The 23,578-nt window shown below is 34.0% G+C and overlaps 1 protein-coding gene across 3 annotated transcripts; it reads right to left on the bottom strand.

The window, feature by feature from the left end:
- Positions 1 to 4,917: 4,917 nt before the first annotated feature.
- Positions 4,918 to 23,373, bottom strand: LOC121762483. 3 transcript variants are annotated; one of them, XM_042158368.1, is made up of 7 exons: positions 22,907 to 23,373; positions 9,267 to 9,366; positions 8,335 to 8,400; positions 8,066 to 8,180; positions 7,678 to 7,760; positions 6,897 to 6,958; positions 4,918 to 5,307 (listed from the first exon to the last, which is right to left on the bottom strand). In XM_042158368.1, the coding sequence occupies exons 1-7, from the start codon at positions 23,131 to 23,133 to the stop codon at positions 5,196 to 5,198; spliced, it is 765 nt and encodes a 254-aa protein (XP_042014302.1). In that variant the 5' UTR covers positions 23,134 to 23,373; the 3' UTR covers positions 4,918 to 5,195. The 3 variants fall into 3 exon arrangements, with proteins under 3 accessions (XP_042014302.1, XP_042014301.1, XP_042014300.1); XM_042158367.1 differs by lacking the exon at positions 22,907 to 23,373 and adding an exon at positions 9,804 to 10,194; XM_042158366.1 differs by lacking the exons at positions 4,918 to 5,307; positions 6,897 to 6,958; positions 7,678 to 7,760; ... (1 more) ...; positions 8,335 to 8,400; positions 9,267 to 9,366 and adding exons at positions 18,666 to 19,099; positions 19,823 to 19,884; positions 20,654 to 20,736; ... (1 more) ...; positions 21,333 to 21,398; positions 22,219 to 22,318 and having other exon boundaries at positions 22,907 to 23,365.
- Positions 23,374 to 23,578: the final 205 nt, after the last annotated feature.

Raw genomic sequence — 23,578 nt, 5'->3', positions numbered from 1 at the left:
CGGCTGTCGACTTGCCAACAGGGGGGATGCCGACTGGACCTCCTGGGACCCCTGGCTAGCCCATTGCGCCCGCCTTTGACCAACCGAGCGAGTGAGGCGAGTAAACGCGGGAGGGGACGGGAACTCCTGAACATCCTCGGGGAGGTCGTGGGAACCGCCGCTGCTGCCGCTATAATCACCGGTATAGTTCAGTCGCTGCTTCTTCGGCCAGCCAGCATCGACACCTGCCCGAAACTTCTCGGAGTCCATCAGCACCTCATAGCAGTTCCAGTAGGTGAACTCCTTATAAAGCCCGGGCACGGGGAAGGCTTTCTCCGCTATCCTCCTGCAGTCCTCGTCAGTTTGGCCACTGGTCTGCATGCGGAGGCCGTTGGTGTACAAGCCCGAAAATCGGGAGACCGCAGCCCTGATTCGGTCCCACCCCTTCCGGCACTCCTCCCCGCTGTGTGACCTCCCCTCCGGGCAAAATGCCTTGTAGGCTGCTGATATTTTAGCCCACAAGTTGACGATCCTCTGATTGTTCGAATCGAGGAGATCATCGCAAACACTCACCCACGCCTTGGACAGCGCGACGTTCTCCGCATCCGTCTACTTCCTCCGTGTCGGGCTGTCGTCATCAGCCGGCTGCGACGACTCGCCGACCACCCTCTTGCCCTTCCCCTTGCCCTTCTTCTTCTTTGGCGCGCCCCGACCCCGCCCTACTCCCCCTGTTTGAACGGGAGTGTCCGCATCCCCGAGATCTATCCACAACTCCTCTAAGGAGAAAGTATCACACCCAGTGAACTGCGTCTCCAATGGGGTCGATGTGTGCGAAGAAGCAATCAAAAAATCAAAACTAGGATGATAGACGTTGTCCCCCCCCCGGCGTCCCCTGCATCCCCGGCTGCCACCCCGGCATCATCTGCATCCTGGGTGCCCACCCCGGCATCATCTGCATCCCGGGTTGCATCCCCGGTACACCCTGCCCGCCCTGCATCCCCTGTCATCCCGGCATACTACCCCCGGATGCCATCCCGAGCATCATTTGCTGCCAAGGGTACATGTTGTAGTACCCGGCCATCGGACCCCATCCACTTCCCACGGGTACCGTGGGAGTTTGAGACTCGCCCTCCATTTCGCGTTGTTGCTCTTGTACAGAAATTAAGATAGACAAACTCGTTAAAACAACTGGTGCGAATGAAAATGACGTGCAAATCGCGTATATATAGTATTTCGAAAATTAAATAAAAATAAAAAAAAAATCGGCTGGCTGATCGCTCGCCGATCGGGAGCCTGCAATGGCGGCTAGCCGATCGGCGAGCGCATCGGCCAGCGCCCGAAAATCGGCGAGCGCTCGCCGATTTGCCGCTCGCCGGCCAGCGCCGGGAACTAGCCGGTCCGCTCGCTGCCATTGTGGATGCTCTAATAATAATAATTTTAAAAAAGGTAAATAACCATTTAATTTCATCTTGAAATCTCAGGCTAATTGATCAAATTCCATGTAATTATACTTTGGATTATACACGCATTTTTTCATAATTTAAATCTCACTCGATCTTGAAATCTCAATCCACGTCAATAAAGATTCCACTTAAAATTCAACCCATGAGATAAATTAGAAAAATTGAAACTTTGTGATTTAATTAGCATTTTAAACTTTGTAAGATAGACGAGATTTTAACCAAATTTGGTGATTTAAATGACTATTTTTCCTTTAAAAAATGAGGATTGATATTAGAGACAGGTGACCTTAAATAATTAAAGTGAGGGATATTTTGTTTTAATTTTTTATATGAATACATGGATATTAAGTTAAATACTGTGTCATGGCAGGGGAACTCAAACCTTCATCTGAATACCGCTAGGTCAACTCATTCTTATTAAATAGTAGTAGTATTTTGTTTTTTCTTCTTCCTTGCGTATTTATACAGCGTAAGTAACTAGATAGATAAATTGTTGCAAAGAAAAAGTAATTTGATAATCTGCACAATTTCTTTTTGGATAGTCCCTCCATCCATAATAGATACTCCTGTTTCATCTGGATATGGCACATTAAGGAAAAGTTAGTGTAATATAAATTTTATTTTTTATTTTTAGGTAAATTGCATTTAAAGTCATAAATTTTCAAAATAGTTTGGTTTTTTTCATAAATTTTAAATTTTGTATGAAAAGTCATGAACTTTACAGGACTGTGTAAATTTCTCATCTGACTCGACCCGATAGATTTCCGACATAATTATTTATCCTACGTGGCACGCCGGAGGCGTGACTTGGCAAAACTCCACTAATTCTAATTGTTTCTCTTCTATCTTTGCAATCTCTGACCCTGAACTTATCACAAACATACAAGTAGAACAAATGAAGACATACAAATCGACATAAACATACAAATCGAATTCCACAAATCGAATTCAGCATAAAAGTAGCATTAATTCCACAATTCGAATTGAACCGTAAATTTGTCAATTGCCAAGTCACGCCTCCGGCGCGCCATGTAGGATAAGTTTGTGTCGGAAATCTATCGAGTCGGGTCGGATGAGAAATTTACACAGGCTGGTAAAGTTCATACTTTTCATGCAATATTTAAAGTTCACATGAAAAAACAAATTGTTTTGAAAGTTCATGACTTTAGAGACAATTTGCCCTTTTTTATTTTTGGTTTCACAAATCTTATTTTTATTAATTAATTTTATATTAGTAATAGCATGTGAATGACTTGAGTTAGTGAAATGTACAAGATTTATTTACTCAAAAAAAGTAAAAATAACATAAGACATTTAAAATTAGACATTTCAAAATGGTAAGATGAGAAATTTAATGGCTGACAGAATGAGTAATATATTTCAACTAAAAATAACTTGTAAAGTACTCCCTCCATCCACTAATACAAGGCTAATTTGACCAGACATGGGTTTTAAAAAGTATAGTAGAAAGTGAGTGGTAAAGGTTAGTGTAAGGTAAATCCTATTTTTATATATTAGTTTTATAGTGAAATATGAATGAAATAAAGTTAGTGGAATGAGGGGTTCATTACCAAAAGTAATAAAAAAAAGAGAACATCTTTTTTGGTCCACGAACTTTGTCAAAGTATTATTTTAGGTCTGTCAACTATAAGTTAATATCAATCGAAGTACTTTTTTACTATTTCCAAGTTTTTTCGGACGAAAATGCCCTAATACCTTAAAGGGTACATATTTTTAATAAACTTATCACATACTCATATTTTTTATAAATATCTTTACTATATATTTTTTTTGACGATTTGACTTTTAATATTATCACTTAATTTTGTGATATACAAGAAAAGTTCCTTCTACAACTTTTTATAATTAAAGAATTTTAAAATATTTTTGAGATATGGATACTCGTAAACATTAATGTCACCGTCAATAGACGATACTTGAATATTGATATATTGTCAAAAATATACAGTCAAAAATATATAGTAAAGATATTTATCAATATTCAAGTATCGTCTATTGACTATGACATTAATTTTTACAAATATTCGTACCTCAAAAATATTTTAAAAGTCTTTAATTATATGAAGAAGGAACTTTTCTTGCATGTCACAAAATTAAGTGATAATATTGAAGGTCAAATTATATTTAGGAAATCCGTCAAAAATATATAGTAAATATATTTATAAAAAAATATGAGTATGTGATAAGTTTATTAAAAATATGTACCCTTAAAGGTATTGGGGGTATTTTCATCTGAAAAACTTGGAAATAGTAAAAAGTACTTCGATTGATATTACCTAACCCATAGTTGACTGACCTCAAATGATATTTTTAAAGTTCACGGACCTAAAATGATATTTTGACAAAGTTCATGGACAAAAAAAATGTTCCCTCTAAAAAACAAATGAAACATTTATTGATGGACGACTTAACATAGCAAAATTAGGGCTGGGGAAAAATACCGAAATACCGAAATACCGGCCTTATCGTACCGAAAAAATATCGAAAATACCGAATTTTTGGTATACCATGACTTTCGGTACGGTATGATACCTTACCGAAAAATTTTGGTAAGGTAACGGTATGGATTTTCGAATACCGCGGTATACCGCTGCATACCGAAATTCGGTATATACCGTAAATTAAGGTATATACCGTAAACTAAGGTATATACCATAAAAATATAAGCACAATTATATTTAAAATATATTTTATATATTTTTAAATTATAAAATCTATTGTGAAATATAAATATAATTATGAACAAATTATATTTAATTTATTTTTAAAATTATAAAATATAAATAATATTCTAAAAACTCTAATTTTCTATTTTAATTGATGTTGAAAGTCAGGTATACCGAACTTCGGTATGGTATACCGAAAATGAGGTAAGGTATCGGTATGGAAATTCGTCATACCGAAAATAAGGTATACCGAAGTTCGGTATACCGAAAACTTTGGTAAGGTAAAGGTATGATTTTTTCGCATACCGTATTTACGGTAAGATATACGGTATGGTAGTTTCGGTAAGGTATACCGTACCTACCCACCCCTAAGCAAAATGGGAGAATCATTGGTGTACGGAGGGAGGGAGAATCAAAGCTAATAGATATCTTCAACTTCTAAAAACTAAAATACAACTGTTACTTTTTAACAAAAATGACCCTTGAAAATATGGATGAGTTTTTTCTTTAAAAACCTATTTAGTGTCAAAAAATTGGAGATCAAATCCTCAAAGACTTAGGGAAGTTTTTTTAATAAAACAATGAACTTTTTTTTTCACCAGAAATCACACCCTTTTATAGGCAAAAAGGAGAAAGGCAACTAATCGGTCAAAGTTATAATCGACCGATTTCAATCGGTTGGGTTTCAATTCAAATACTAGTTTGATTTTTTTATTGATCGATCATTCACTGAACAGACTGATAAACCATCCTAGTAGGCGCACGCGCACCAAAGGGAGACTAGCAAAGATATCAAATTGATACTATAACTTTCTTGCCCACAATTATTTACAACACTAAGATGATAGATAAATCAACTGAAGCAAAAACACAGAGAAATTTCAACCAAAAATAACACCACCACAAGGAACTGGTGATCATGAGAGGCCAGCCAAGCTCCGAGTTGCTGAATCTTCGACAAATTTTCCATTTAAACTGAGCGGACTGGCTGCAAACCAGATAGAGTCATGGCCCCCTGTTTTTTGGCAGCATTTCACAGTCGCTATATTTAGATGGCGCAAGACAATCAAGACTTCTTAGGAAGGGGTGTTTGAGGGAGAATGGAGTTGGCTAGCTCCTCATTTAGCTTGACTGGAAGTGGCGGCATCTGCTTCATTGATTCTGGCATGTCACCCAAGCTGCGTAAAAATGTACCGCATAAGATTTTAAGATGAACGTAAGTTTAGAACTCTACAATTTGCTATGGGAAAAAAAGATAACAGAGCATAACGGAAAAGTGGGTCCATACCAAAAATATACTAAATTAATTTCTATGAAGTCAAAACTACCTTCGAGTTGTAAAATAGCACTGATCATTTATCTGATGAGATCATTTATAGTATAGGAAGACAGGATTACATGTAAACATCAACAAATTTTGATATAACGACATAAAACGCCATTAGTATTTCCAAAGAAAGGAATAGAATGAATGAGAAAACGGGGCAAGTAAGATGACACATTACTCTTCCCTTATACCCCATTTTCTTTTTGTTCAAAGTAAGTCACCAATTTGGAAACTGTTGAGATTAGTAGTCTTGCTCTTGCAAGTAGAAAAGGTCCATACAAACATTTGATGAAAAGATACTCAAATCCAAACCTCTAAGATGCACATGTTGTACTTGAAGGACAATGGAGTAACAAGTAAGAAGTTCCCAGATCTGGACTGAATATTTTCCATCTGTGTTTCAATTTGGGGTTGATTACCAAAGAATTCACCAGCTTTTACCCAAATTTGGTTTTAAACAATATTGTAAAGGGTTATTGGTCCCGAAAATCATAAAATTTGGCCGAAATTTGGTATTTTCCACAAAATTATGCACTGCATTGAATTTCACACGATTTGGAAAATTGGCGAAGTTTGGGAGAGATTTTAAACTTCAAGTACCGCACAAAACAACATCATCTACACCCTTAAAAGCTACGTCGTTTCTTATGTTGACTTCTATGTTCAACTATAAAATCAAACATGCCACGTCGAAGTTAATTTAGGGGAAAATTGAACTCGTGGGAAATTAGCTACAAGATGTAAGTTTATGGTAGTATTACGTATAAAGTTTTAAGTTCGTGGGAAATACCAAATTTCGGCCAAAATTTGCAATTTTAAGGACCATTATCCCTATTTTAAAATATGTTTTAAACTTTTAATAGTGAACACTTTTATTTGTAGCAAAATAAACAAGCCCAAAATTTTCTGATAGCTAGAGAAAATGTCACTGCATGATCTTTTCAATATCCAACAGTTTTATTCTTCCAGATTTCCAGCGAGCTCGCTGGAAATGGAATCTTGTGCAGTATACTTATAGTCGGTGGAAAGCTGTGGTCATGTTTATATTGCTAAAAAAATGTGAAATTATTATTAAAATATTTTTGGAGTATGTCTAAAACCAAAATCAGGTCAAAATTTATGTTTGGCAACTACCCTTCAGTTTATATTCATCTGGAGTGACTTGGGGCCAACGTTACACATGTTCATATAATTATTTAGAAAAGGTAAACTGTTCGCAGCGAACATTTCATAAATAAAAGAAAACATAAAAAGGAACAAATGAATTAGGTGAAGCTGGGCTGTAGACTTAGCCCAACATCACCACTCGCACAACACAAAAAGTACAAAGCCTATTGATGCAGCAAATATCAACTCTACAATACATGGAAATTAAATCATGCTTTGGAAGGAATGTAAAGCTGTATTAAAACATAAAAAGTAGTTATGCTTTGGACGTACTCATTCAAGATTGAAACGATATTATCTCGAGCTTGGCAAAAGAGAATGATGTTCTCATGAATCTGCAAAAAAAATGCAAACATGATATAATCAATATTAGCATTCAAGGGAGTAGCTTCGTGCCATGTCATAACGAATGATAAAGTAGTCAAAATTTTAATCTATATACTATATGAACAAAGAAATTAAGAATAATACATTAGTTAATTCAGCTACAGATTCAAAGCAATATAACAGACTTGACACAAAGATGATCATGCAAAACCAAGAGAATTCAATTTTCTAAATGCAAAAAGGATTGTTATTATAGGAACTGGAATGCAAAATTGATTATTATTCTTATCCACTCATTTTCCAGTATGGTATCTTTCTTCTTTCCAGATTTATAAATATATGTCCTTGGATGTTGAAGGGGAAATTACGAGGATAGTATTGAACGGCTTTTCCGAGGCTTTCCGTGAATGAAAGAGGGCATTCTTTTGAAAGAGTATATTTATTTTCAATACTATTTCACATTTTGTTTACTATGTGTTTGACAAACTTCCATTTGCTTCCTTTCTCTAACAGCTGAAACTAAATGTCATTGGCTGAGCAGCCATTTATGGAAAAATATCAAGCAAAGTAAACAGGATCATGGATTTTCAATTATAAACTAGTCTACAATATTTCAACTAGTATTTGATATCCAGTAACAATTGGTGGAAAATGAATACTTATTATATCAATCATGATTATATGACAAAATCTAGTTCAGTACTCAAGGTACTGAAGCTGCAAATACCTTGCAAGCAGAAAAGTTGGTAGAAATTTGATCCAGGGCCTGAGCATTATTCTCAAGAAGTTGTCCAGCAGCACCACCGATAGCTAAAATTCACAAGTTCAAAGTGTCAAATTTGCATATATGTAAATGTTCAGAAAGAAAACCAATGTCATCAAGAACTAATAGGCATCAATCTTCATAAACAATACAGAAAATATCATTGAATTTATATGCATTATGATCTTTCCACAAAACACATATTTGCTATACATGCCCGGAGCATCTAGTTGTGCAGTAGGTAAATCAAAATCCAAGTAAGAAACAATAATCAAATTCTATATTTAAACCTTTATTTTCTTTCTAGGAAGTTAAATGAAACATAAGGGCATATGCTGCATGGACTACTGACCATTGAATGGGATTCCGTCATCACTGTCCACTGACATCACTGACTGAGCATAGGCAGGGCAATTGGTGCGGTTTGATACTTGAGATGATTTCGGCAATGTATCTGAAACTTTATCCTGAAAATCCAAAATGTGTCAAAATATACATTAGATCAGTTCAACAGATAAGTTATAGATTAATATCTATTAAAAGCTGATTATGTCAACATTACAATCGAGGTAAGAAAGTCCCCTCAGTTTGGAAGATCATAGCATGAATTATCCTTGGTACCTTTTTGTCTTTATTTTTCCTTGATGAACCATTATCATCTTTCCTTCTCTTGCCATTCTCCTTTTTCTGTAGATCAGAAAACCAAAATTAGCATTAACATAAAGCAGATCTATAAAAGTTGCCTCTTCTTTGTTCAACATTACTTCTTGCTGTTCATCATCATCATAGATTACACAAAATTTGAAAAAAGGAGATTCTATAATCATGTTAATTTAAATTTCATTTCTTCCAAAAGACTAAAAAATTTTCATCAATCAATGGGAACTTTATGTAGAACAATCACCATCTTATATACCTATAACTATACGACTGGTTCTTGTTTTCATGGACACTAAACTCAACCGTTTAACCTCTAGTTGGCATTGCCCCAAACATATATGGGAAATATATCACCACCCCCCTAAAAACTCTGCAACTTAATTCTTCTAGAAAAGGAGTCATCATAAACAGCTAGCTGTATAATATTGAAGCATATAATGTATTGATATTTTTATCAATGTTACAAGAAGGCAGCAGAGATCATATTTATAAGAGACATACTTTTTCCTTTTCAGAGACGGAGGCAAAGAAATTGCGATTACTTAGAAAATATATTTGTTTCTGTGGCAGGAAAACATTGTGGTTATCATGTAATAAAGTGGCACATGTTATCTATATCATAGAAAAAGTTGCATACTACGATCACAGTTGTACTATGTCCTTAGTTCTCCCCATGCCCCCATCTGTTATCTCCAGTTCTATTGTAATCATTGCATTTCAAAGACAAACCATGAATTTACATTAACATTGGCATTTAGAAGCAGATGGAACTTCACAATCCAGCATTTCTTATCCCATAAAATTCTTTCTGAAAGTTATATCCTAGAAACTTTAGTAGCAAAACATGATAAATAAAACACAAAAAGTGAAAATTGAAGAAAATGTTATCTCACACTCATCCATCTGCAACGTAATGCAACATCCCGAACTGTCTTATCTTGTAGTGCTTTAGCAATTATTGCATACCGGACAACAGTTGTTTCTGAGGCATATCTACAAAAGGTAAGGTAAAAATATAAAAACAATGCAGGTCAAGATATGGCTTCACACCCAACCCAATGTAGGTAAGAGATTTCCTCTTTTGGCATAAATTATTCCTTTTAATCTCTCCTACTCTATTCGCGCATTAACAGGAGTATTAGTGAAAACAACACTAGCAAATGTGCAAGTAAGGGAATCAAAAAAACCAATCACCAAATATGCAGTTCCCCATAAATGGCACAATCGGTCGAAAAAATTCAAGGACGATAAATTACTATGCTGAACCAAACCATACCAACAAACCAAATTCTCACATCCGAAACTATTCCGAGCAACAAAAATTCAAATTAACCCTACCATAATCCGAACAAGAATCTAAAACACACACAGCACATATTCATGATTTCAAACACAAATAAACCACAGCATCTCAACTCAATTAAACTAACTTTGCCAACAAATCTTCGAGCTTAGACTGTTCCTCTGTGGTCCAATCAAGGGATAAACCAGGATTGTGGCGGAGCCCTCTTTGGTTGGGCTCTACCGCCGAATTCTCCTTGGCCGACGCCCCGCCGCCGTTGGCCTTGTCTGACGTGGCGCCCTTACTATTGGCGGAATTAGCGCCGTTACTGACGTTGCTATTTGCAGGAGCTGAAGGGTTAGCACTCGCAGCCATAAAATCACAAAACTTGTATAAAATCAAACGCAATAGCAGCTCTGAACTGAACTTGGCAGCAATTTGGATAAAATCGTGAATAGAAATCGCGGAAAAGGAGGAATAAATTAATGAGTAATTATAAAGCAGATAAGCATGGACGGCAGGAGTCGAGAATCCGTTCACATCGGCGGTTGGGAATATATAATTATACAAGTATCACAATGCACGAATATGATATTTTAAATTTATTAATTTTAGCTTGTAAATTAATTAAATGAAATTAAAACAATATCACTATATCAAAATTATAAGCAAAAAGTATACAACAATAATGGACAAAATGAATAACAAATTTTAGCTACATCATGATTAAAAATCCTAACTTTTCTTAAATTGCTAACTTGCTAACTCATCAACTTGGTGTATTAAAAATGTCAACACGATCACGCTAAAATGTCAACACATATTTGTATTGACATTTTAATAAACTATGTTGACATTTAAATATTAATGTTAACACAATGTATTAAAATATCAACTTAAGTTTATGTTGACATTTTCAGTATCATCGTATTGACATTTTCAATACACTACGTTGATGAGTTAACAAGCTAACAATTTAAGAAAAGTTAGCAATGTATTCTTCTGAATCTTCTGCATATTGTTTTTGCTTTTAATATATATATTTATACATTGTTATTATGGCATAAGTTCACGTTCTCATCAAATAATTTTCTTAATTAGCATCAAACTTAAATATATGCGTTTATAACATATTGTTAATATGTAAATTATTATTTTTTGCTTAAAGTTCTTATATAGATGGAGGCAATCTGACACGATGAAAAAGATGACACCGGCGCGGGTGATACACTCGGATTTTGCACAGTTTTAATGTCCTTATTTGGTCCGTTTTGAGTGTCAAAGTTGCATTACATGTCCATTATTTGCATATTTTATAAATTTTGGTATTTTGACATGTTTTGTGAGAAATGTGCATATTTGAGATTAAAAAGGGAGTCAAAACGTGAAGTAGGAAATCTGGAGTTTCTGATAGTGTCCAGCGACCGCTGCAACACTGCCGGCGACCGCCGGCGCTCAGCTGCCGCCATATCTGTAGGGGTCCATTTCGGGAAATTTGTGCATGGAATGAAGACACGCCTAGCGACCTCTAGGCAAGGCGTGGCGACCGCCACCCAAGAGTCAGAAGCCTCGGATTAATGCATGGCGACCGCTGGCCAAGGTGCAGCGGTCCGCCACAAAATAGCGGCGAGTAGATTTGCCCTAATTTTCTCTCCAAGATTTACCATATTTTGCAACCCTTTTCCTTATTTGAGAAGAGACGATTTCTCCCCTATAAATAACCCATCAAGCTTCATCAAAATAATCCTCTTTTTGCAATATATTTTCCAGAGATTAAAAGTTAGAGTGCTTCATTGTGCAAGGAGTTGGAGAAGGATTCAAGAACACCAAAGCTACAAGGATTCAACATTTGAGTTTTATTTGCTTTAGTTTTATATTCCAATTGTCCCTTCATCTATGTCTTTAGATTATTCTATCATGTGTAACTAAATTCATAGGATTCTAGGGATGTGTTAGTAACGACTTTGGTTATACAATTCCTTTTCTATTTAATATCCATTTTGTTCTTACTTTGTTTCTTCCTTAAGTTGTTGAATAATGATTCACGTTTGAGTGGCACATTCAGTGATGAATTAATATAACTTTCTACATAATTGTGAGGGGAGGTTGGCGAGTTAGATCCACTTAATAGACACTACAATTAACCATAAACACTACAAGGGTCTTAGGAGCTTTTAGGAGTTACGTATTTAGGATTGACAACCCTAATGTTTGTAACCAACGTTTGCATCGCATGAACATAAACTAGGTGACTCGTTCTATCAAAGTAAGAACTGTGCTAAGTTATTGTAGTTAGAATTTGTATAACCATAACTGTGACCGCACATCCCTGGAATTCTCTTATCTCTATACTTTTATCTCCGTGATTTATTTGCAATTAGTTGTTTATTTGTTTTCAATTGTTCTTTGTTTTCAAAAATTCAAAAAAATCTTTCGGCTTTCCAAATAGTAATTGAGTTTTAGTAGAGGGTAGCCAGTCTGTGATTGTTTTTCCCCGTGATCGATATCCGGTACTGACCTTTAGCTATACTATTCCTACTCTGTATACTTGCAGGTATTTTTAGTGCTAATAAATAGTGCATCAGCGGGGCGGCGATGAAAGTGCTGGAGATTATGACCGGAAAAGGTGAGACTATTAGAGATATAGACAAGCGGATAAAAAAGGTTGGGAGTAGAAGTAAGATGAACGAGTATTGGAATTTGGAACAAAAGAGAAGATGGAGGCGGGTTAATTCTTAATTTGAACTCCATTGAACTTTTTTTTATTAATTCTAATTAGTTGGTCATTTATTTTACTGAGAAACTTTTGCTGAATTTACTAAGCAATATATTTCTACAAATTTATTGATTTCTAATGTTATTTGATTTTATATATTTGTTTAATAAATTTTAATTATATATTTTAAGCTTTTAGATTTCATATGATGATAGTTTTTATCATTTTATAAAATTATTTCACGGTGTAAAAATAGTTGGGGAAAATATAATGGATCGTGCAACGCACGGGTGTGATACTAGTACTATCTAATCTACAACTAAGACCAATCCTACACTATTAGATCTTAAAACGAGTTGATGAGATTAAAGTTCACTAATTTCAATAAATAAAAGATAAAATACCAACAAAAAGGGTAAAATAGTAAATCTGTTATAACATAAAAAATTTCACAATTTTTTTATACTAACATAGTACTGCTATATTACAAATATCAACTCAGTGACATTGGAATCTCAGCACAAGTCCCAAAAATATCAATACAGTTTTATGGATATTGTAAATGCATTATGTTGAAATTCTTTGATGCACTTGTTGATATAAAATATGTTTATCAACATATACGAAAATTAAAATTAAAATTTCATCATCTGATCATCGTCGGAACATATGCAAGTGAAATCTTGTTAGAATCATTATGAAATTACATTTAACCTGATACGCTCCATGTTTCACGAAAAATAATTTAAATCGAGATAATAGCGTAAATTTAAAGTTTTAAGAAGATTTTGAGGAAATAGAAAGTGGTTAGTTTTAATTATAATATATGAATTGACATTAATACCCTTTAAGTTTATTTAAAAAAATTTAATTTAAAATATAATGTAACTCATTTGACATTATTTCGACCACTAAATTTTCTAATCTAATGGCTAAGATTTGGTCTTAATTTGAGATTACTAATTATTTAGCAATTGATCATAAATTCGTTAAATAATAATTAAAAAAATAAATAATGCATAAAGTCACTGACAAGTGACGATCAGAGGTGATTCTGTGAGAGAATAAAGTAAGATAAAGAAGAGACAGTAAAGTAAAATAAAGAATAAAGTAAGTGAGATTATATGTTTTATTTTTAACTAAAAAAAGAAATGACTCTAGTAACTTGGGATAATTAAAAAGAAATATGACTCAAGTAACTTGAGATGGATGGAGTATAATATGTTGATACTCGAAGTTGAATGATCTTGGCCTTTGATTTAAAGATCTAATGCACATTATTAGTTATAGTTAGCTTTAACAATTTAAATAAAAGTGTGACTATAACTTCACTTTTGTTAGCAAAAAACTATAATTAAAATGACAATATGAATGATTATATATGTATAAAATAAACTAACTATATTAATAATTATATAGTGTAGCTCTTATTTTATATATTTTATAATTGCATTGAAATTTTATGAATTATACATTATATTATATTATAAAAAGAGTTAATATTAATAAAAAATTGATTTTATTATATTAATCATTTTCAATATAGCATATGAAAAACTTCATAAACAAAAATATGACAGATAATTTTTTAATGATAAAGCATTAAATTAAAAAAATTAAAAAACTAAAGCTACTAGTATAATAAAAAGTGATTGTGATCTCCAATTATATATTAGTATATGCGTATATACATCTAGAGTCTCATTATTCACAAATCCACTCTTAAAGACCGAACTAGAGACCAAATGAGGGCCCTTAGATCTAGATTTTAATGGATGAGATTAGACCATGTTATATTAATTTCGCTCCTTCATTAGGTACATAATTTACTTCAACCCGGGGATATTTAGGTAAAATTGCATTTAGGATAAAAATTTCATGGTTTACTTTCCATACTCATTCCCGCTGCTGCGCCTCCAAAAATATTTACCCTTCTTTCTCATTTCCCGATCCTCTTCTTCTGCAAATCAACGCTCCAACGCTGCTTCTTCTGCCAAAATTGACGCTTCCACATCTTCTTCTGCAAATCGACGACATCATCGTCTACCTCAATCGATGACATCGCCAGCTGATTCAACTATAGTCGATTCACCCCTGATTCATCCCCAATCCACTGATTCGAAATGGTTGACACAGGCCAATCGTCGACCGAAGGTAATCGACGGCTGTTGCGTTCTGGCCGAACGTCTAGTGAAGGTAATACACCTTTGAAGTTTTACAAAGTTCTTAATCTTAATTTACTTCATCTAATTCCTAAATTGGATTCTGATTTTCATCAAAATATTAATAAAATTCCACTCGAAGCTAAGTCTCTGTCATCTCCTTCGCGCTGCATCTACTCACCGTGTTCGTTGCTGCTGTCGAGTCACCACCGTGGACAGAACCGCCTCGCCGCTGTTTCTAAGGTGGTCATCTTAAATGGGACGGAGGGAGTACTAGAATGAAGTAATAAACCTATTGGAATAAAGTACAAGTCTACTGAAATGAAGTAATACCTACTGGACGTTGTTACGGTATTCATATGATGTACTATTGTATAGTTTGTTGCCGTTTAAATTTTTGGATGTAAAACAAAATCTCATTTCAAAAGCACATAATGAAGTAATACCTAGTAGAAACAAATTACTTCATATTGATCTGTTTATTACTACAAGCGTGAAAAAATTGAACAAAACCTACCTAGTAATGCTAATATTACTTCATTCAATCTGGTGATTACTTCATTCAGCTAAACTATTACTTCATACTGATCTGTTTATTACTACAAGCGTGAAAAAATCGAACGAAACCTACTGGGGGAGTTTAACAATTGAGATTGGTGCAGAAAAGGTGATGCAGTTTGTTTGATTACTCAATCCATTTGTTTAACAATTGGGGAGAGTTTTGATTTTTTGAAGCTAAAGCTCTTCAGTGGACACTGCAGAAATGAAATATGCATAAAAGCATTTGAAGTCCTACTGGAATGGAATGAAGTAAAAACCTAGTTCAATGAAGTAATTATGTTTTTGAATGAAGTAATAAATCTATTGGAATAAATTATACTATTGTTTACACTGAATAAATTAAAAACCTAGCTCAATATATTACATGCTGGAATGAAGTAATAAACTTACTTGAATGAAGTAAAAATCAACTAAAATGATGTAAAAACTAACTGGAATGAAGTAAAAACCTAGTTCAATGAATTCGAATGAAACATGTGTTAAATCATTTGAAAACCTACTGCATGCAATGAACTAAAAACATGTTTGAATGAAGTAACGACTCATTTAAATGAAGTAGTATTTAATGAAGTAAAAATTTGTTCATTTTCAATATATTACGTACTTGAATGAAGTAATAAACTTACTTGAATGAAGTAAAAATCAACTGGAATGAAGTAAAAACCAACTGGAATGAAGTAAAAACCTAGTTCAATGAATTCGAATGAAACATGTGTTAAATCATTTGAAAACCTACTGCATGCAATGAACTAAAAACCTGTTCGAATGAAGTAACGACTCATTTAAATGAAGTAATATGGAATGAAGTAAATTCTGTTCATTTTCAATATATTACGTACTGGAATGAAGTAATGAACTTACTTGAATGAAGTAAAAACCAACTAGAATGAAGTAAAAACAATTTCATTTTAAATTTATTAGATAATGAACTGAAGTAATAAACTTAATGTAATGAAATAAAAAACTACAAAAATGAAGTAATACCTACTGGAAATAAATTACTTCATATTGATCTGTTTATTACTAAAAGCGTGAAAAAATCAAATGAAACCTACTGATGAAATAATTTACTAATGCTCTTCTTCTTCTTCCTCCTCCTCCTCCCAGTGCTGCTAATATTACTTCATTCAATCTGGTGATTACTTCATTCAGATAATCTATTACTTCATACTGATCTGTTTATTACTACAAACGTGAAAAAATAAAAAATATACAAATTGTTAATCTTTTGTTAAACATAATTCATTCATAAACAAGGTTCAACCGTAGATTTTTCATCGGATGTGTTAAAAAACTTTAGCAAAATTAAAAACACATCAGTTATCCAAAAAAATGAATCGAAAAAACCGTGATCTTTCAAATGAGTAGTCGTCTTCTTGTACCTCTAAATCTGAATTTGTATGAAGAAGAGTGCCAATTGGTGTTTGTAGATCATCCACAATTATTCATCTATGTATCTCGCAACTTACTAAATCTATGCCATGACTACTAGCAAATATCGAAAAATATTCCGCAATTGTTAATGGTAAATTGTGCCCCCAAAGTAAAATTCTTGCGTCCGCCACTGTTTGGTGTGTCTGTGTTTGGCAGCGATTGAGAAGATTAGTTCATAACAAACAACAAGGATTATTCAACTTGAATTTAAGTTCATTCATACATGTTATTACTTCGTTCTATTAGGTAATTAGTTCATTAAAGTACAATTCATCACGCACTTATGCATACAATACACTTCAGATTAGCATTTCTAATTAACCGGTATTAAATTCATACCAACATGTTATTACTTCATTCGAACATGTTGCTACTTCATTCAACTAGGTATACAGCTATACGCAAACTTATGCATACAACATAGTTAAGTTTTTGTTACTTCATTCGACCTATTGATTACTTCATTCAAATGAATTGTTACTTCATTATTGATCTGTGTATAGTGCAGACATAAAAAATCAAAAAAATATTTATCAACAAGGTTCAACAAGAGATTTTCCATCATATTGGTTAAAAAACTTCATCAAAATTAAAAACACATCATGTATCCAATACAACTAATCGGAAAAGACGTGAACCTTCAAATAAGTTGTCTTCTTCTTCTTCTAGCTTTGGATCTGAATCTGAATCTATATCAGAAAAAGTGTTACCTGTTTTTTTAGATCATTCATATCATCCATGCTCTATGCTCTGGGATGTTGAATTCTCCATGGAAATTCAGATCTAAGCTTCAAAAGAAATCGGAATTACCCACGCACAAAATAATCGGAGTTCTTCACGCCAGGCTTCATTGTGCATATTTCTCAAGCTTTATATTCAGATTTGAATAACGATTCGATAAACATTGCAACACGATTGAGAAATATTGAGAGGGTAAGATAGAGATTTACGATCACGAGAAGCAGATCGTCGAGAATCACGCTGCGTATAGAAATAAGTGTCAGATCGTCGATATTCTCCATGAGAGTCAGAATATTGTCAAATTGAAGCAGAATGGTCGTGAATTGAAGGCAGATCGTGATCGTGAAATGAAGGCAGATCGTGAATTGAACGTGAATTGAAGAAGATCGGCGCAGATCGTGGACGGCAGATTGAAGAAGATTAAAGAAGATTATGATCGTGAATTGCGAGAATTGTGTGAAGATTGTGTGAGAATTGAGACAAAGAGAATAACGTTATGTATGTTAATAATTGATTTCCTAAAATACCCCTTAGCAAGTTTTAATTGAATAAAATATTAATTTATTTATAAATTAATCCTAGCCACAAGATTGAAAAAATGAAGGGCCCTAATTTGGTCTCTAGTTCGGTCTTTAAAAAGGGTTCGACATTGATCACTTCCCTATACATCTATAATATATAAAATGTGCATAAACTTTCCATATAAGTGAATAGTGTGTGGCTATTTTTTTAAAATTGTTTCCATAACTTATGTATCTAGCTGGAAATGGAGGTATGTAGTATTTCATTTGTCACAATTTTATTGATAGGACATACCAAATAGGATTGTCAATTTGGTATTCCTTGACTAGGGAATTTTTTCTCTACGTGTAATACACTATATTGACATTCTAATCCAAAACCTTAAATTTGATAGTTTTTCTTATCTTTGTAAATTTAAATAATAAAAAAATAAAATTACACATGCCAAATTATAGACCACTATACTCCTAGTCCTATATATATTCATTAAAAAAATACTCCTTCTAGTTTTAATTAAATTATACTTCATTTTTTTTTATTAAAAATGGCAGTTTTGTAATTATTTCCAAAATCTATTCTTTTTTTATTATTAAGAATGGCAGTTTACTGTACCAACTGATAAACCATTCTTAATTTGAGGCTAAAATGTGTTTGCGATGAAAATAATACTAACAATTGAAAAACACGACATGAACTGATTTGAGGCTAAAATAGCATTGATTCAATTTTTCATTAGTGAAAGACTAATAGTAGTAAAACATTACTTACTATTGATTTCACATATGAATATGTAATCACGTACAAACTACAAATAGACGATACTATATATTATTACACTTAGTAGACGCACGTGCACCAAATACACACCAAAGGGTAGACTAGCAAAGATATAAATTTGATATAACTTTCTTGCCCACAATTATTTACAACACTAAGAATTAGAGTTCTATACTACTCCCAACATTTCTTACATCAGATGATAGATAAATCAACTGAAGCAAAAACAGACACAAATAAACCAAAAAAAAAACACCACAAGGAACTGGTGATCATGAGAGGCCAGCCATGCTCCGAGTAGCTGAATCTTCGACAAATTTTCCATTTAACTAGAGCGGACTGGCTGCAAACCAGACAGAGTCATGGCCCCCTGTTTTTTAGCAGCATCACAGTCGCTATATTTAGATGGCGCAAGACAATCAAGATTTCTTAGGAAGGGGTGTTCGAGGGAGAATGGAGTTGGCTAGCTCCTCATTTAGCTTCACTGGAAGTGGCGGCATCTGCTTCATTGATTCTGGCATGTCATCCAAGCTGCATAAAACACCTTTCAGATTCATTAGAATGTCTGAATTACGAAGGAGGACTATCAGTAACCAGAGACATGACTCATAATTGACAGAACGCAGCAACTTCTATAATTCAACCGCAGCACATGGGATATTGTGATATTAGAGATGTAAGTTTTAAGTTCGTAGGAAATACCAAATTTCGGGAAAAAATTTGTGATATTAGGTACCATTATCCCTATTTTAGGGAACACTGTTTTATTTGTAGCAAATTAAACGTGCCAAAAATTTTCTGATGGCTAGAAAAATGTCAATGCATGATCTTTTCAATATCCAACAGTTTGATTCCTCCAGATTTCCAGCGAGCCTGGAAATGGAATCATGTGTAGTATACTTACAGTCGCTGGAAAGCTGAGGACATATCTATTTTGCTACAAAAAAATGTGAGATTACTATTAAAATGTTTTTAAGTCTGTCTAAAACCAAAATCAGGTCAAAGATATGTTTAGCAATTACCCTTCATTTTATATTCATAAATAAAAGAAACCATAAAAGGAACAAATGAATTAGGTGAAGCTGGGCTGTAGACTTTGCCAACAACACCACACGCACAACACAAAAGGCACAAAGCCTGTTTATGCAGCAAATATCAACTCCACAATACATGGAAATTAAATCATGCTTTGGAAGGAATGTAAATTGTAAAGCCATATTAAAACATAAAAGTAGTAGACTGCTTTGGACGTACTCATTTAAGATTGAAACGATATTAGCTCGGGCTAGGCAAAAGAGATTGATGTTCTCATGAATCTGCAAAAAAGATATGCAAACATGATATAATCAATATCAGCGTTCTAGGGAGTAGCTTTGTGCAATGTCATAACTAATGATAATGTAGTCAAAATTTTAATCTATATAGTACTTCAAATTAGAAAGGCTACAAATATAAATATGAACAAAGAAATGAAGAATAATGCATTATTTAATTCAGCTACAGGTTCAAAGACCAACACAAACTGACTTGACACAAAGATGGTCTTGCAAAACCAAGAGAACTCAATTTTCTAAATGCAAAAAGGTTTGTTATGTTAGTACCTGGGATGCAAAATTAGTTATTATTCTTATCCACTTAATTTCCAGTACATGGTGTCTTTCTTCTTTCTAGATTTATAAATACATGCCCTTGGATGTTGAAGGGGAAATTACAAGTATAGCATTGAACAGATTTGCCGAGGCTTTTCGTGATGGAAAGAGGACCTTCTACTGAATGAGTTATCTTTATTTTCAATACTATTCCACATTTTGTTTACTAAGTGTTTGACAAACTTCCATTTGCTTCTTTTCTCCAACAGCTAAAACTAGATATCATTGGCTGAGCATCCATTTATGGAAAAATATCAAGCAAAGTAAACAGGAACATGGATTTTCAGTTACTCCATAAACTAGTCTACAATATTTAAACTAATGGAGTAGTATTTGATATCCACTAACTATTGGAGGAAAATGAATGCTTATTATATCAATCATGATTATATGACAAAAGCAAGTTCAATACTCAAGGTACTGAAGCTGCAAGTACCTTGCAAGCAGAAAAGTTGGTAGAAATTTGATCCAGGGCCTGAGCATTATTCTCAAGAAGTTGTCCAGCAGCACCACCGATAGCTGAAATTCACAAGTTCAAAGTGTCAAATTTGCGTATATGTTAATTTTCAGAAAGAAAATCAATGTCATCAAGATCTAATAGGCATCAATCTTCATAAACAAATACAGAAAATATCACTGAATTTATATGCATTATGATCTTTCCACAAAGCACACATTTGCTATACATGCCCGGAGCATCTAGTTGTGCAGTAGGTAAATCAAAACCCAAGTAAGAAACAATTTCAAATGATTCTATATTTAAACCTTTATTTTATTTCTAGGATATTATTTGAAACGTAAGGGCATATGCTGCATGCACTACTGACCACTAAATGGGATTCCGTCATCACTGTCCACTGACATCACTGACTGAGCATAGGCAGGGCCATTGGTGAGGTTTGCTACTTGAGATGATTTCGGCAATGTATCTGAAACTTTATCCTGAAAATCCAAAATGTAGCAATAATGGAGGAAAATATTAGTTAGATCAATTCAACAGATTTACAGATAAGTTATAGATTAATGTCTATTAAAAGCTGATTATGTCAACATCACAATCCAGGCAAGAAAGTCCCCTCAGTTTGGAAGATCATAACATGAATTGTCCTTAGTACCTTTTTGTCTTTATTTTTCCTTGATGAACCATTATCATCTTTCCTTCTCTTGCCATTCTCCTTTTTCTGCAGATCAGAAAACCAAAATTAGCATTAACATAAAGCAGATCTATAAAAGTTTCCTCTTCTTTGTTCAACATTACTTCTTGCTGTTCATCATCACCATCATAGATTACGCAAAAATTGAAAAAAGGAGATTCTACAATCATGTTAATTTAAATTTTATTTCTTCCGATAGACTCAAATATTTTCATGAATTAATGGGAACTTTATGTAGAAAAGTCACCATCACATATAGCTATAACTTTACGACTGGTTATTTTTTTCATCGACAATAATTCAACCGTGAAGCCTCTAGTTGGCATTGCCCCAAACATTTATCGGAAATATATCACCACCCCCAAAACTCTGCAACTTAATTCTTCTAGAAAAGCACGGTCATCATAAACGACGTATTGAAGTATATAATGTATTGATAATATTGTCAATGTTACAAGAAGGCAGAGATCACATTTATAAGAGACATACTTTTTCCTTTCAGAGGAGCTTATGCAGTGAATAGCTCAGAAGTTCAACTAAGTAGGGAAGCAAAGAAAGTGATTACTTAGAATATCAAAAACTATTCAGAAAATATATTCGTTTCTGTGGCAGGAAAACATTGTGGTCATCACGTAACAAAGTGGTTACATGTTATCTATAGTAATCATTGCATTTCAAAGAAAAACCATGAATTTACATTTACATTGACATTTAGAAGCAGATGGAACTTCACAATCCTACATTTGTTATCCCATAAAATTGTTTAAAGTCATATCCTAGAAACTTTAGTAGCAAAACAAGATAAATAAAACACAAAAAGTGAAAATTGAAGGAAGTGATATCTCACACTCATCCATCTGCAACGTAATGCAACATCCCGAACTGTCTTATCCCGTAGTGCTTGAGCAATTAGTGCATACCGGGCAACAGTTGTTTCTGAGGCATATCTGCAAAAGGTAAAGATAAACATAAAAACAATGCACGTCAATATATGGCTTCAATATTCCTTATTGGGACGTCCCAACAATGTAAGTGATAGATTTTCTCTCTTCACTTATCTACTTTATTCTACTCTCCACTTAATTCACTAAGCAATGCTGGATACAGATTCATAGTTTTAACTTTAGTAAAGAAAATTAACCTGCAAGAGAATCAACTCAATATCTATGGGATGGATACATTCGGCATTAGCAATCATCAGCGAAAACAACACTAGCAAATGTGTAAGTAAGGGAATCAAAAAAACCAATCACCAAATATGCAGTTCCCCATAAATGGCACAATCAGTAGAAAAAATTCAAGGACAAGAAATTACTATGCTGAACCAAACCATACCAACAATCCACATTCTCACATCCAAAACTATTCCGAGCCAACAAAAATTCAAATAAACCCTACCATAATCCGAACAAGAATCCAATAGCCAATAACCACGCATCCAAAACACACAGAACATATTCAAGATTTCGAACACAATTAAACTACAGCATCTCAACTCAATTCACAATAGTTAAAATAACAAAAAAAAAACTAACTTTGCCAGCAAATCTTCGAGCTTAGACTGTTCCTCTGTGGTCCAATCAAGGGATAAACCAGGATTGTGGCGGAGCCCTCTTTGGTTGGGCTCTACCGCCGAATTCTCCTTGGCCGACGCCCCGCCGCCGTTGGCCTTGTCTGACGTGGCGCCCTTACTATTGGCGGAATTAGCGCCGTTACTGACGTTGCTATTCGCAGGAGCTGAAGGATTAGCACTCGCAGCCATAAAATTACAAAACTTGTATAAAATCCAACGCAATAGCAGCTCTGAACTGAAGTTCCCAGCAATTTGGATAAAAACCGGAATAAATTAATAACAATATATATAAAGTAGGGAAATTGCAATCAGATAAGCATGGACGGCGCGACAATCCGTTCAGATCGGCGGCTGATTTTTCTATATTAATATTTGCGGCTTTCTTTTTTTTTTTGGGTTTGACCATTGCTGCTCTTTTAAAAAGGGGATCTTGGTGAGATTAGACGCTTCCTTAAAAAAGTTTATAAAATTCACTTGAATTTGATGAATTTTTATAATTTAATAAATAACTATTATCCTTATCAAATCAAATAAAGTTGAATAAATATATGAGCACGCGGAGATTAGCGAAAAGATCACGCGGATGAGAATTCGTAGCATCTTCATTTTTGAATCTATTTTAATTTTTACATGT

The sequence above is a fragment of the Salvia splendens genome, chromosome 13 (genome assembly GCF_004379255.2).
Source record: "Salvia splendens isolate huo1 chromosome 13, SspV2, whole genome shotgun sequence".
NCBI classification, from domain to species: Eukaryota; Viridiplantae; Streptophyta; class Magnoliopsida; order Lamiales; family Lamiaceae; genus Salvia; species Salvia splendens.
Note: the sequence above shows the minus strand (reverse complement) of the source record. Positions and strands in the feature narration are given on the sequence as shown.

Bases quoted from the DNA above. Each gene is read 5' to 3' on its own strand.
- LOC121762483 (XM_042158368.1), bottom strand. From the start codon at position 23,133: ATGGCTGCGAGTGCTAATCCTTCAGCTCCTGCGAATAGCAACGTCAGT. The intron at 8,401-9,266 runs GTGAGATAACAT...TCTGATCTACAG, and splicing joins TACGTTGCAGATGGATGAGT to AAAAAGGAGAATGGCAAGAG. The intron at 7,761-8,065 runs GTCAGTAGTCCA...TGTGAATTTTAG, and splicing joins TGACGGAATCCCATTCAATG to CTATCGGTGGTGCTGCTGGA.